Source organism: Pleurodeles waltl, chromosome 10, assembly GCF_031143425.1.
Source record: "Pleurodeles waltl isolate 20211129_DDA chromosome 10, aPleWal1.hap1.20221129, whole genome shotgun sequence".
Lineage (NCBI taxonomy): Eukaryota > Metazoa > Chordata > Amphibia > Caudata > Salamandridae > Pleurodeles > Pleurodeles waltl.
In genome coordinates, this window is record NC_090449.1 from 52305500 (window position 1) to 52320020 (window position 14521).

Below are 14521 nucleotides of genomic sequence, written 5' to 3' on the forward strand. Positions count from 1 at the left end.
CCTCCATAACAATAGTGAAACACCGAGAGAGGAGTAGGACAAAAAAATGCATATTCCAAAATAATTACAAATCAACACCTAGAGATGTCCTGGCAGGCATGTCTGATAGCTCCATATCATATATGTGACACACAGGTGGGCCATAGGCCTACAACAATGCCCTATGACAGACAGCAGATACCAAGACAAAATCAGAGTACAAAGTAAAGGCATCCAAAGGCTTGTATCTTAGTGCTAAATGATCTCAACACAGACACACTAATTGTACCCTGTTTCTTTGCAGAGGAACACGGATCTCCTGCCGATATGCCTGTCCATGAGTTCCCTTATGACATGGATGACGAGAACATCAACCTCACACAAGAGACCATTGACATGGTCCTCGAAAGCCTCCAAACCCCCCCTTCAGTAACAAGGAGGAGCCAAGATGAAGCAGCCACCACAGTAGAACCACCCGCCACCCCAATTGTAAGACCTGCCAGCTCCAACACAGCTGAGGACTCTGACGACACTGGCACCAGCTTCGAAAGAACAGTCGTTGGGGTCCAGCGGGAGCTGGCCAAGGAGGTGCGGGTGGGGATGCAAACTATGGCAGCCAGCCTTGAGGGGGTGCGTTCGTGCATGCTGTCAACTGCTGATCAGGCAGCTGCAATGCAAGCCAGAACATCGCTGTTGGAGGAACTTTTAGTAACACAGAAGGCAATCTGCACAGCTGTCATCCAGTTGACCAAACAACTCCAACAGCAAGCCAGTCAGCGTGTGCACGAATGCAACATCGAACCCCTCAGGGCAGACCTGGCTGCCTACCATCGGGATGTGGCTGCCATTCTGAAAAACCAGCACGCTCTCCTTGCTGCAGTACTGCCCTTCATAACTGGACAGGGATCAGCCCCCGGGATGTCTGCCTCCATGTCTTCTGACACTGAGGTGTGTGTTGCCCCTTCAAAACCAACAACAACAAGGACACACCAGGCAACACACACATCAGAAGAAGAAGACATGGAACAGATAACATTCACACGCAAGAGTACCCGGAAGCCCTAGTCCCTGCACCATGCCCCACTCTGACCAAGGTCCTACGTTTTGACACATGCCAGCCTCACTCCAACTACCCTCAATGACTGTTCGGCAATCTACTGTTTAACTTGTCCACATTGGCTGTAAATGTTTCTCTCCTACCATTTGGCAATTCCTGTTCCTCTGCACCGTCTGTGACATCACCCCAGCATGTTAGGAGCATCATCCACACCCTGTAAATAGGATCACCATTTAAGAATGCACCAGAACGGACTCACCTAACATTGTTAATGGACTTTTTGCACTACTCCACCTAAAAATAAATATCACTTGCACACCAATTGTGTCTCTGTGTCATTTCACACTTCAACTGTGCAGTACATAACTCCAAAGTGGCTGTGTGGCAACCATGTTGATTCTCTAGACTACTGTCCTGATTTCATGTCTACTGAAACATCTGTGCAGTGGCCAGGATTGCATCATAGCTTTACTAGACTGAGGAAAATAACTGATGTAGGGACTAAGCACACACAATCATGCTGTGTTGGACAGAATGAGGCCCCATCCATAGCTATTCTAGATAACTAATGGTGGATGAGAAATGTAGGCACCTTGCGATACTAACACAATACATTATGCTGTAAAATGAAAGGAATGTTAACCAAATTACACTGCATCAATCACCCTTACAGCGTATACTACCATGAAGGAAAGTCATGCTCAAGCAGTACACACATGATGTAGGTCAGCAATGACAGCAACAAGACAAGAGTGTGAACAAATACTCATCTACAAAGCTCTCCCTGAACTTCACAATGCTGTCCGACCTATCTATTTACCTACAAAATCAACTCTGGAAGCACTCTTTGTGAAGTAGGATACATACCAACCCCAAATCTTGATGATCTATGCAGACTACCAATGGTGGCTCTCCCACACGGTGGATACTTACCAAGTTAGCACACGGGTAGCTGGCATGTTAAACCTCAATAGCCTGGGGATAGCGAGCATAGGACACAAATGTCATACTAAAACTTTCTGCTACACTGATGTCAAGGCCATGAAAAGGTAGCACCTAACGCATCTGGTAAAGGGTTAACAAATTTTTTATTTCCAATAAGTAAGAAAAGAGGCAACTAAGGGAAAGATAAACCTACACTAATCTAACCTGACTACTACTAACCCACAACTGTCCCTAACTAACCTAAGCTAAACTTACTCTACACATGTAACGAAACGATCTAAACATCAACCCCCCACCCACCATTATGAGAAAAGACACATGCAGGACAACACTTACTAACCTACACACATACTATACTATCCTAAACAAACATATATTTTTTTGTATTTTTTTTTTTTTTATATATTTTTTTTTTTTTTTTTTTAATCAAACAGGAATCCCAACATTGCCCCCCACCCACCCACCCACACAAAAATATTAGATAGAAAGTATAAGGACCCCCCACCCTCTTACCTAACACTAACTAAGCTAATTACCTATACTTATCCTACAACTAACCCCCCAACCCCAACTAACAGTATGAAAAGAGGAAAGAGGGGAGAGGGGAGGGGTAAAAGTTCAGGAGGGCAAAATAACTAAGGATTTGCCCTCTGAAGTGTGCGCCGGATGGAGCGCACCTTCTTTTTGACCTCCGCCATGTCCTCCGTCAGGTTGTCAACCTTTTGAATTAACCTGTCCAGTTTCCTAGACAATGCGTTGAAGGCTGCAGGGTCAATTGGAGGGTCACTGCTGGTCTGCGTGCCGGTGGAGGTGGAGATTGTTGCTGGAGTGGAGTGGCCACGGGACAGCCCTGCTCCCAACACACGGCTGGGTCCAGGTCTGGAGGAAGATGGCTGGTCCGTCGCTGGGTCCCCTTGGGCAGACCTGGTGGTTGTAGGTGGCACCGTTGGTGGAGCCTGTGGTGTGGCATACCACGCCCCGGAGGCCCGTTCCGAATTGTATCTGCGGGCCATCCTCCGATACCCACACTGCACCTGCAGGATGTGCCTGTACCTCATTGCACGGCGCTCAAACTGGTTTCGAGCTGCGGCACTCAGGTTTGCAGCTGTGAAGGGAAAAGGCAAATATTGAGCATAGAATTTACAGTGGGTTGAATACCACAATGGGTAATTTGACCATTACTAGCAATGTATTGGTTGCAGCAATTGTTACAACATATGTCACGGGAAGGCTCAGAGGAAGTACATGTGAATCATGCATACTGAAGGGCATATCACATATAGCAGATCCATGTCTCTACATGATGGATGACATCACCCTAAACTACTCCTACAATTCATACCTAAGCCATTATACATTATGGCACCAGCTCGTCCGCATACTGACTTCACTACATATGTCATTCTATGTGATAAGAATCACACTCCTCACTCAATGGCATTTCGAAATAGTTGTGTGCTAAGATTGAACCCCTGGCCATGAATCATATGTCGACACTATGGGCCAGATGTAGGAATTGATGGGAAATCAACTAGCAAATTGCAAAGCTGAACGGTGTCTCTGACACCGTCTGCGAGTCACTATGGGGTCCCTAAATCCCACCTCATGAACATCAATGATGTGGGTTCCAACTTGCACCACCTTAGCAACTATGTGCACTCACGGGGATGGAGGCCTGCTGGGAACAGCAGAACTCCATAGACGTGACTGCTTTTAAATGAAGCAAGTTATTTTTCACCAAGTGTAGGCCCTTTATCTGAAAGGAAAATGAGCTGCGATTTGTTTAAATTCACAACAATTGATTGTTCGTAATTTACACAATAATTTTTGCTCCCCTAGACCACTGGCTGTTTTGTGCAGGAGTATTTTGGTCCACTCACAAAGGTGAAGGTTCACAATGAGGACCCCTTCCAGTCAGCAAGTTGGTTAGCAGCCACTTCAAGTGGATGATAACAGCTACTCACTTTGCAACCACGTACTCGTTAGCAAATGGGATTGCCTAACACTGTGATTTGCAAGTAGGGCTGGTAAACTCCTTTATTTTTTTACTTTAGAAAACCATTTTGCGAATATGTACATGACCACCAATAACATTTTGGATTAGGAAACAGACGTTTGCAACTCACTAACATCAAATTATGCTATTTGCAATGTGGAGACATTTTGCTACATCTGGACCTAGGTACAAACTCAAGTCACAAAAGGTGTTAAGTACGTGTAACATACTGGTTGCTACAGTCCTAGGTACCCTGTTTCACAGTAACATCCCAGTCTTTGTGGGTGGTGTGGGAAGAACAAACAACAATCCCATGATCAATGCACAACCAGGAGTGTACAGAAAGTGCAACAAGCATGTGCCTTCACACACAACACCTATGAAGGGCTAGCAACACGTTGGAGTCAGCCCAACCTTGTCACATCCCAGGTCCACACATGTCAAAATGATATGACTTAGCCAAACATAACATACTATTAGTGAGGCATGTTTTACAACACACACAGAGGAGGTAGAACACCCATTCACATGATTCAACAGAACACCTAGGCCATTGCACTCAAGTCACACACACTTCGAGGTCACCTTGTGGAAGTACATGCCCCCGGAAGATCCGACCTACAGTGTACACAGTCCATCCTCAACTAGGAAGAAGCACTTGTCATCGAAGCCATGTGCCTAAGCTATCTGGGAGACTGTCAGTCTGATATGCTGACTCAGTTAATGGCAAGTTCCTGACCAAGTCTAACATTGACCAGTGTGTTCAAAATGAGTCATGCTATTCCCAATAGTCGCACTAATTGAATGACCTACTGCCCCTCAATCTGAGAGATGACTAGGGATTGCTTTACCGAAACATTATTCCAATTTGATATCACACCAAAACAACAAAGCCAATGAACGGCCAGCACATCATATCATGAATTGTCCTGAACACACAGTAATCCATCATGCTTCATTTCCAAACAATGTAAATAGCACTTAGGCAACACTCACTGTAGGTATCGGGGTCGTCAAAATGGGCTACCTCACCAACGGTGTACGGGGCTGGTCCACCTGTAAAGCATGAAAGGAAGATTATACTCAGACTGGGTGAACAGACAAATAATTTCTGTTACAATGACAGTGTGTGAATATTACATGGTAATGATACACTTTCACACATGCTCATCCTGCCTGGCTGACTTTGTATTCTAGATTATCATTGGATGAGTCTCCTGCTCCAGTGACACACCCTACTACACTCATGCAGTGGCCAGGACAGTCATGTGTCGTCCAAGTTACTCCTCCATTAGTAGGCCCGAACAATCATGTGATCCATACATCTCAGCATGTGCATCCCAGAGAGAAACATTTCACAACTGGTTCCATGAGGACTGCATGACCACTCACCATCAAACAGGCTATGGGGACAGGTTCAACACACAGCAACCAGACACACATGTGACATATGTGTGGACAACATGACTAACTTCATGTGACGTGAAGGCAACACACAGGTGTTGCATCATCATGTGTTTGCAATTTTCGGTCTAGCTATGGCGTCTACATATGTAGGTATGTTGTTTCTACATGACGTACTCACTGGCCATTATGACCAGTAGAGTACAAATTGAGCAGTTCACGTGTTGCTTTTCAGACACAAATGCAACACTACATTCCATGCAGCTACAGCCATCTGGTATGTGTTGCAAAGATAAGGCATCGGCCTGGTAGCATAGGTCTTCATACACACCCGGCAACAAATACACATTTGGACACATATGTATACCTTTGTAGCGCAGCATTTGCATCATTTTGTGACGCAGAGAGGGGGCTACTTAGCAAAATACTAATAGATGTTGCATTTTACTGCTGTTATTGGGTGTACATGTGTAGCAAAAATGGGGATTTATGTGTATGCCCATGGGCCTAGGTTTCCCTAGTATAACACGCAGTCAGCTACTTATTTTGCAGATTGGCTACCAATCATCACATGTTCACGCACACATTCCTATTATTCCCATGTAATTGATTATTACTCACCAACATAGCCACCAATCCGGAGTCCCAGGTGGTCCAGCAGGTCCTGTTCCCTGGTGATCAGATCTGCCCAGCGGTGCTTGAGTTGATGGACATTCCTCATACTCCCGTAGACCCGGACCAGGTGATGGCGCACCTTCTCCCAACGTATTTTCCTCGCCTCCGTGTGATACCCCTGTATCACACGGCCCCCAGCCTCCAGCATCAGTGGGAGGAAATGGCTTACGAGCCATATGAAGCCCCCCAATTCGTCCTCACCCATCCTGGACAGGCGAGGCCTACCTGACATGATGCGAGGTTGAAAAAAGTAACAAAGAAAAATGAAAGAAAAAGTGGGAAATGGGGAAAGGTAGAGGTGTGAAAGAAAAAGAAGAAGGAGAAAAATAGCCCAACTAACACCCCAAACTATGCTACCCACAACAGACTCCCACAGACAATACAAACTATCACAGGTATAGACCAAACAACACTAAACAGACTGAGACAATGTTTGACAACAATAAAAGATTGACACAAAGACAAAATACGAGGCACACAGGACACTAAAGCAGTAAAACACAGGACAACACCTTTCACACAACCACACAGTCTAGATAACTCTGAGACTGCAAAGTGAAAGTGAAAGTCAACTCCCAGTACAGATTTGGTAAACAGGATATCCTATTACATCACTTCCTGCATAAAATGGCCGCCGTTTTTATTTTCGCGTAATGCGTCATATTTTCACGCATACACAGATGTGCGTCATATTTTTTTGACGCATTACAGTGTACATGATGCGGAGTGTAAAAATATGCTATGAATATTAATATTTCCAATTGTACATGAGATGACCAACATATTGTGCATGTAGCGTCAATTACACCACGCATACATCATGGGCGTCGTTTTTTTTTCACGTACAGTGGTGCACATGATGCGGAGTCAAAAAATATGATATGAATATTAATAATTGATAATGTACATGAGATGACCAACATATTGACCATGTAGCGTCATTTTGACCACGCATACATCATGTGCGTGGTTTTTATTACACGTACAGTGGTGCACATGATGCGGAGTCAAAAAAGTATGATATGAATATTAATAATTGATAATGTACATGAGATGACCAACATATTGTGCATATAGCGTCATTTTGACCACGCATACATCATGTGCGTGGTTTTTATTACACGTACAGTGGTGCACATGATGCGGAGTGAAAAAATATGATATGAATATTAATAATTGATAATGTACATGAGATGACCAACATATTGTGCATATAGCGTCATTTTGACCACGCATACATCATGTGCGTGGTTTTTATTACACGTACAGTGGTGCACATGATGCGGAGTCAAAAAATATGATATGAATATTAATATTGATAATGTACATGAGATGACCAACATATTGTGCATATTGCGTCATTTTGACCACGCATACATCATGTGCGTGGTTTTTATTACACGTACAGTGGTGCACATGATGCGGAGTCAAAAAATATGATATGAATATTAATATTGATAATGTACATGAGATGACCAACATATTGTGCATATAGCGTCATTTTGACCACGCATACATCATGTGCGTGGTTTTTATTACACGTACAGTGGTGCACATGATGCGGAGTCAAAAAATATGATTTGAATATTAATATTGATAATGTACATGAGATGACCAACAAATTGTGCATATAGCGTCATTTTGACCACGCATACATCATGTGCGTGGTTTTTATTACACGTACAGTGGTGCACATGATGCGGAGTCAAAAAATATGATATGAATATTAATATTGATAATGTACATGAGATGACCAACATATTGTGCATATAGCGTCATTTTGACCACGCATACATCATGTGCGTGGTTTTTATTACACGTACAGTAGTGCACATGATGCAGAGTCAAAAATATTGTGGATGTAAATCATAATTTGAAGGTGAAATATCAAGACACTTTTGGATACATTTGTATCTGACTCTGCATTGTGTGCACTCATGTACATGAACAAATTATGATGGCCATGCTGTATGCGTAGAATATGGAGCAAATTGATCCAAATGTCTTCATGTGTTTAGCTTTGGAAAGGTGATTTGTCATGGTAAAACGGTGCGATGTGAGACACATTTGTGTTTGTATCTGACAAATGTCCGTACTTTTATGTATAGACGGCCTTCACACTGTGATGTTTGGGATACGTTAACTAATGTATTGACCATATTTGACAACATATTTGGTGTAATTGCTGATGGCTATTTTGAAATGAGATTTTTGATACCATTATGTATTCCGTCTCCAAAATGTCCCCACCTTTATGATGGGGATGCTTTTATCTGTAGTCCTAACAGGGAGTGGGAGAGTCACTTTCAGTTTTTAGGGGGCTGACCATGTCCCATTATGATTTTGTGTTTCATATTTGTGTAGGACTTGTGACATTGAGGCCACATATGTGCCTTATGCATGTGTTTAGTTCACAAGTACATGATTCCTGTATGTTTTGGGGGTGGTAGAGGTGGAGTTAGTCCCCCAGCACCCTAGGATTTGACCATCCAGAATAGCTACTGTATCCATGGAGTATTTTTATCATATCCTGGCAAACCTGCAGCAGCGGGCGAATGTAAGGCCATATGGTATGAATGACTGTTGACCATTCATTCATCTCATTAGCCCATTTGACGTTTGCAGTATTGATGATTTGGAGCTAAGTTGCATACCATTTTCATATGACTTAGGGGGTCATTCTGACCGCGGCGGGCGGCGGTCGCCGCCCGCAAAGCGGTTCCCGCCGAAAGACCGCGGCGGTCATTCTGGCTTTCCCACTGGGCTGGCGGGCAACCGCCAAAAGTCCGCCCGCCAGCCCAGCAGGAAACACCCTTCCCACGAGGACGCCGGCTCAGAATGGAGCCAGCCGAGTGGGAAGGTGCGATGGGTGCAGTTGCACCCGTGGCAAATTTCTGTGTCTGCAAAGCAGACACTGAAATTCTTTGTGGGTCCCTCTTACGGGGGCCCCTGCAGTGCCCATGCCATTGGCATGGGCACTGCAGGGGCCCCCAGGGGCCCCGCGGCACCCCCTACCGCCATCCTGTTCCTGGCGGAAGACCCGCCAGGAACAGGATGGCGGTAGGGGGTGTCAGAATCCCCATGGCGGCGGAGCGCGCTCCGCCGCCATGGTGGATTCTCAAGGGCAGCGGGAAGTCCGTTTCTGGCCGCGGCTGAACCGCCGCGGTCAGAATGCCCATCGGTGCACCGCCAGCCTGTTGGCGGTAATTACCACCAGGGTCCGAATGACCCCCTAAGTTTGCAAGACTCTCAGCGTTCACGATGTGATAATGCGAAGATTGTTTTGCTTGTCTGTGTCCCTTTCTGCATAAACTGGTTTAGTGTCATGTTACAATCTTCCTGCTAGGTTCAAACTGGGACACAACTGTGATGGTCTACTTTCAAATATTAGGTTGGTTGTATGACATATGTGTACATGTGCGTGGGAATGTGGATCCAGTATGACCTGTCTGTGTGTATGTTGTCACTGTAACTTCAAGGTCTCCTCCTGAGTTAGTGGCAGCTGATGTTGTTGCAATTGTGTATTGCTCACATCATACACTTGAGAGAAGCCATTGATGACATGTTCACGTACACATGGATGGTCCCACCCTGTCTCTGAACCCGTGTGATGTGACTTTCAAATGATCTCCAATTTTGGGCTGGATGAGAGACTGTTTCAGTTGTTTGGATCCGGCATGTCTAATTGTCACATTTGTACTCTTGTTGGGCTCTGTGTATGGTAATGTAACATGTCACATCCTACCCTCTGTGCATACAGTTGTGATGTTTATTTTTGGTGTGATGATTTTTAATGGCATTCTTGATCAATGAGACGACATTCATCTTCAGCTATTTCAAACTAAAGGTGGTCAGAAATGAATAGGCCAAAGCATAATGTGGTGTTTGTGATCTGTGTTTATTTACAAGTGTGGAATACAAGTGATGATAATGACTTAAGTAAAAAAATTGTTCACAAGCTGTTGGCGCCTACGCACTCCTGCTGCGGTGTTAGGTTGTTCCCCCTCCTGTTGCAGGCCAGCATCCTCCTCATCATCATCCTCAGGCATGTCTGGGTCCGATTCAAGGAGGGGAATGTTCCTTTGTACACAAATATTGTGTAATATGGCACAAGTGAGTATAATTTTGCATACCATCTCTGGGGAGTATAGTAGGCTTCCGCCAGTGATGTCAAGGCAGCGGAACCTTGACTTTAGGATCCCAAAGGTCCTCTCCACAATGCTGCGTGTCCTCTTGTGGGCGTCATTGTATGCCCGCTCAGCAGCAGTATTTGGGTTCCCATATGGTGTCATTATCCAAGGCTGGATGCCATACCCCTGATCAGCTGAAAGAGAAACACAGAATGGTATCAATTAGATGTAGGAGGCACTGTTGTACGTATCTTTGATGGCAGTAGTTGTGTTGTGTTGTCTGTGACTATTTTGTGTACTAATGTGACAACCTATGGTTGTTGGTGGAAACTTTGGCATTGTTTATTTTCCTTGGCTGAGCAAGTGTTTGTTGTCTAACTGTTTGTCAGCAGGATGTATTGGTTTCTCAAGTACAGTGTGCCCTCCCTTGCATTGTGACACAGGTGTCCGTGTGTCCTCACTGGGGGTGTGATGATAGTTCCATGCAGAGTTGAAACATGAAAGGGTATTAGAAACGTCCATATGAACATAGCCAGGCCATCCCATCCCTTAAAAGTTATGCATTGTATTAGTGTACAGGTTATTGTGAGACTTCCAATTTGCAAGGTGACATTTAGGCAACCACAGTCATGAATGTCTTCACACTAAGCTGTGGAGTAAATTCAAATGTGTGAGAGGTTCAATGGTGACTTGTGACACATGGCTAGTGATGTGAGTACCTCAGTGTGTTCCTGTCTAGGTGTTGCTATTGTGGTGTATGTGTTGTTTATCCTAGAGGGTTTCTGTGCAGTGAGTATATAAGTAGATTTTTGTCCTTACCAACAAGTAGTCCATTGCCATACCGTCCATCCTGGAAGTGTTGGTTGATGGTGCAGTGACGGAAGATGAATGCATCATGTACACTCCCAGGATATTTAGCCACGATGTTGCTGATCAGTCCTTGGTGATCGACTATGGCCTGCACGTTGATGGAATGTGTGTGCTTCCTGTTGCGGTAGAGGTGTTCACTCGCAGCAGGTGGCACAAGGCGTACGTGTGTGCAGTCGATTGCACCAAGGACGTGCGGAAAGCCACTGATGGCGTAGAACCCCTGTTTTGTTTCCTGCTGCTTCTGCAGTGTGTTAGGGAAGCAGATGTGGCGGGGTGTCAGTCCAATGATGGCATCCAGTACTTTAGGCAGGAATGCGGAGAAAGATGGTTGTGAGATTCCACCAACCAGGGCACCAGTTGTCTGAAAGGAGCCACTTGCCAGCATGTGAAGTACGGCAAGCAGCTTTGTTTCTGTTGGGATAGTGCGTGGAGTCACTAAAGTGGGGGCCAATTGCTGTTCAATATTTGTCAGCAGCTGCTGAATGGCCTGCCAGTTCAACCGGTACCTCTGGATGATGTCTCGTTCCCTGAGGCCATGCAGGGTTGTTCTTGGGCGGAATATCCTCTCCTGCCTTCTGCACTGTCTTTGGGGTCCCTGCTGTTGTTGTTGTGGCTGCTGTTGTTGCTGCAGGGCTCTGCGTCTACGTGCACGTTGAAGAAAAAGCACCTCCATGTCTCCCTGTTGCTGCTCTGCTGCTCTGTTGTTTGTTCTGTGTGTTCTGATTAAGTACAGGTGTGTTTGCCCCATTTTAACGCCTGCCCTGACCCAGGCGTTAAAATGTCACGCTATTCATGCTTTGCGCCATTTTTTTGCGCCGCCTGCCGCGCGGGAGTGATTTTTGCCCTGGAGCATAAATACCACGCACCGCTATGTGCGTCTGTTTTTAGACGGGAACGCCTTCCTTGCATCTCATTAACGCAAGGAAGGCGTTCACGCAAAAAAATGACGCTATTTGCCAATACTTTGGCGCTAGACGCGTCTAACGCCAAAGTATAAATATGGCGTTAGTTTTGCGCCGAATTTGCGTCGAAAAAAACAACGCAAATTCGGCGCAAACGGAGTATAAATACGGGCCATAGTTCCTTAATGGTTGCACCCTCATAGATTTCACCCATTTCACGAGCAAGGAAAAAAAACGGGTGACATTTATTGGGATAAGTATCTGTAAAAAAAAGGCAAAACAATGAGTTTAAGTTTGGTAAATAGGGATGTTGCATTACTACGTCATAATATCAGAATAGGGGGTAAATACCTTTCCCTGTGGAATCTGTATTTACTGAGTGGAGTAAAAATCAATTTCCGGAGCCTTTGTATTTTAGGGATGTTCAGCATCGGACCAGGCATACCACACCATGGGATATTCTTCTACCATGGATCTTCCTAAAGTAAATATTGATGCATCTAATTTACATGTAAGATGTTATCCTGAAAACTGGGCATAGGTCTAGCCTTTTTCGGTTGGATACCCTGTTGTAAAGCATTACTTCCTAAAATGTTAACCATTTTTCTGCCAAATTGAGGTAGCACTCTGTCTAACCACATGCTTTTTGTATACAGATCTTGCACTATCTGAAGAATGTCGAAAAGACGAAATTTAGAGAGGAACATGCTTTCTTTCATGCTCACGGAGACTCCCCACCTTTATTCGACTTGATGTATTGGCACACAACTGCCAATAACACCAGCAGCTTTGAGAAAGTTGGCACATACAACGGCAGCAGTCCACCAGGCCACCAGCTCACCATCAACAACAGTGCCATCTACTGGGGTGGAAAGTACGCACTTCTAGGCCCATATTATACATTTTTAGCACCGCATTTATGTCATTTTTTTACGCAAAAGCGGCGCAAAGTTACAAAATATAATTGTGGCCCATATTTATACTTTTTGACGCTAAACTGCGCTAACGCAGTTTAGCGTAAAAAAATTTAGCGCCGTCTAACGCCATTCTGAAGCGCCATGCGGGCGCCGTATTTATGGAATGGCGTTAGCCGGCGCAAGCAGACCGGCGCTGCCTGGTGTGCGTGGAAAAAAACCACGTAGACCAGGCAGCGCCGGCGTAGGGGGAAAATGGCGTTAGGGCGTCTTAAAATGGGGCAAGTCAGGTTGAGGCAAAAAAATCGCCTCAACCCGATTTGCGCCATTATTTTCGACGCCCAGACGCCATTTAAATGACTCCTGTCTTAGTAAAGACAGGAGTCATGCCCCCTTGCCCAATGGCCATGCCCAGGGGACTTATGTCCCCTGGGCATGGTCATTGGGCATAGTGGCATGTAGGGGGGCACAAATAAGGCCCCCCTATGCCACCAAAAAAAATTAAAAAATATAAAAAATTATACTTACCTGAACTTACCTGAATGTCCCTGGGGTGGGTCCCTCCATCCTTGGGTGTCCTCCTGGGGTGGGCAGGGGTGGCAGGGGGGGTCCCTGGGGGCAGGGGAGGGCACCTGTGGGCTCATTATGAGCCCACAGGCCCCTTAACGCCTACCCTGACCCAGGCGTTAAATAGTGGCGCAAATGCGGGGTTTTTTGACCCGCCAACTCCCGGGCGTGATTTTTGCCCGGGAGTATAAATACGACGCATTTGCGTGGCCGTCATTTTTTTAGACGGGAACGCCTTCCTTGCATCTCATTAACGCAAGGAAGGCGTTCACGCAAAAAAATGACGCTATTTGCCCATACTTTGGCGCTAGACGCGTCTAACGCCAAAGTATAAATATGGCGTTAGTTTTGCGCCGAATTTGCGTCGAAAAAAACGACGCTAATTCGGCGCAAACGGAGTATAAATACGGGCCTGTATTTTTTAAGTTTGCGCTGCTTTTGCATCAAAAAATGACGCAAATGCGGTGCTAAAAATGTATAAATATGGGCCTAGAAGTCGTATGTTCAGAGTGACCTGGAGATTGTCAGTGATATGCAAAGTGCATGTATTTTTTTGAAAATATATTCTTATATTTAGAGAGTGCTTCATACCAAAATAAAATAGAAGATCTCCCATGTAGTGTCTTGTCTAATAGAAGAGATTTGTAGGCTTTTTAGCTTGACATACCCTCTTGCATGGCAGATTTTCAGTGAATTCAGAGCAATCACAAACAGGGTAGTTGCTTTGAAGGCAGAGGTGTTGGCTGTATGGAGCATATGTTGATTTCATCCCACTAGCCAGACATTTATGTTATTCAATAACAAACTCATAAAACAGTGTCAGTTTTCCTGCTCTTTGAGATATGGCAGTCCTTGACAGGAAAACTAGCGACAGCAACCTTTCGAAATAGGGTGGAACGACTGGTAATATGATTTAGTGGCCCTGTGACACATGGGCTTCCAAGGACCAGTTGAGGCACTGGAAGCGAAAAGCGGTAGCCTCCCACTTCTATAGGATTTTGGGGGAGTACTGCATAGTTGGTGGGGTTGTTGAACCACCATTTTATGGCAGCTCACCTGCTTCTCCAAATTAAGGGCCTGAT

General features: G+C 45.1%; 1 protein-coding gene across 1 annotated transcript in view; it reads left to right on the top strand.

The window, feature by feature from the left end:
- Nucleotides 1–14521, top strand: part of LOC138262365 (muscarinic acetylcholine receptor M4-like) — a 64943-nt gene that overhangs the window by 12314 nt on the left and 38108 nt on the right. The window contains 1 exon segment of the mRNA XM_069212262.1: nucleotides 12615–12832. Within this exon segment, the coding sequence (XP_069068363.1) occupies nucleotides 12615–12832 (218 nt within the window).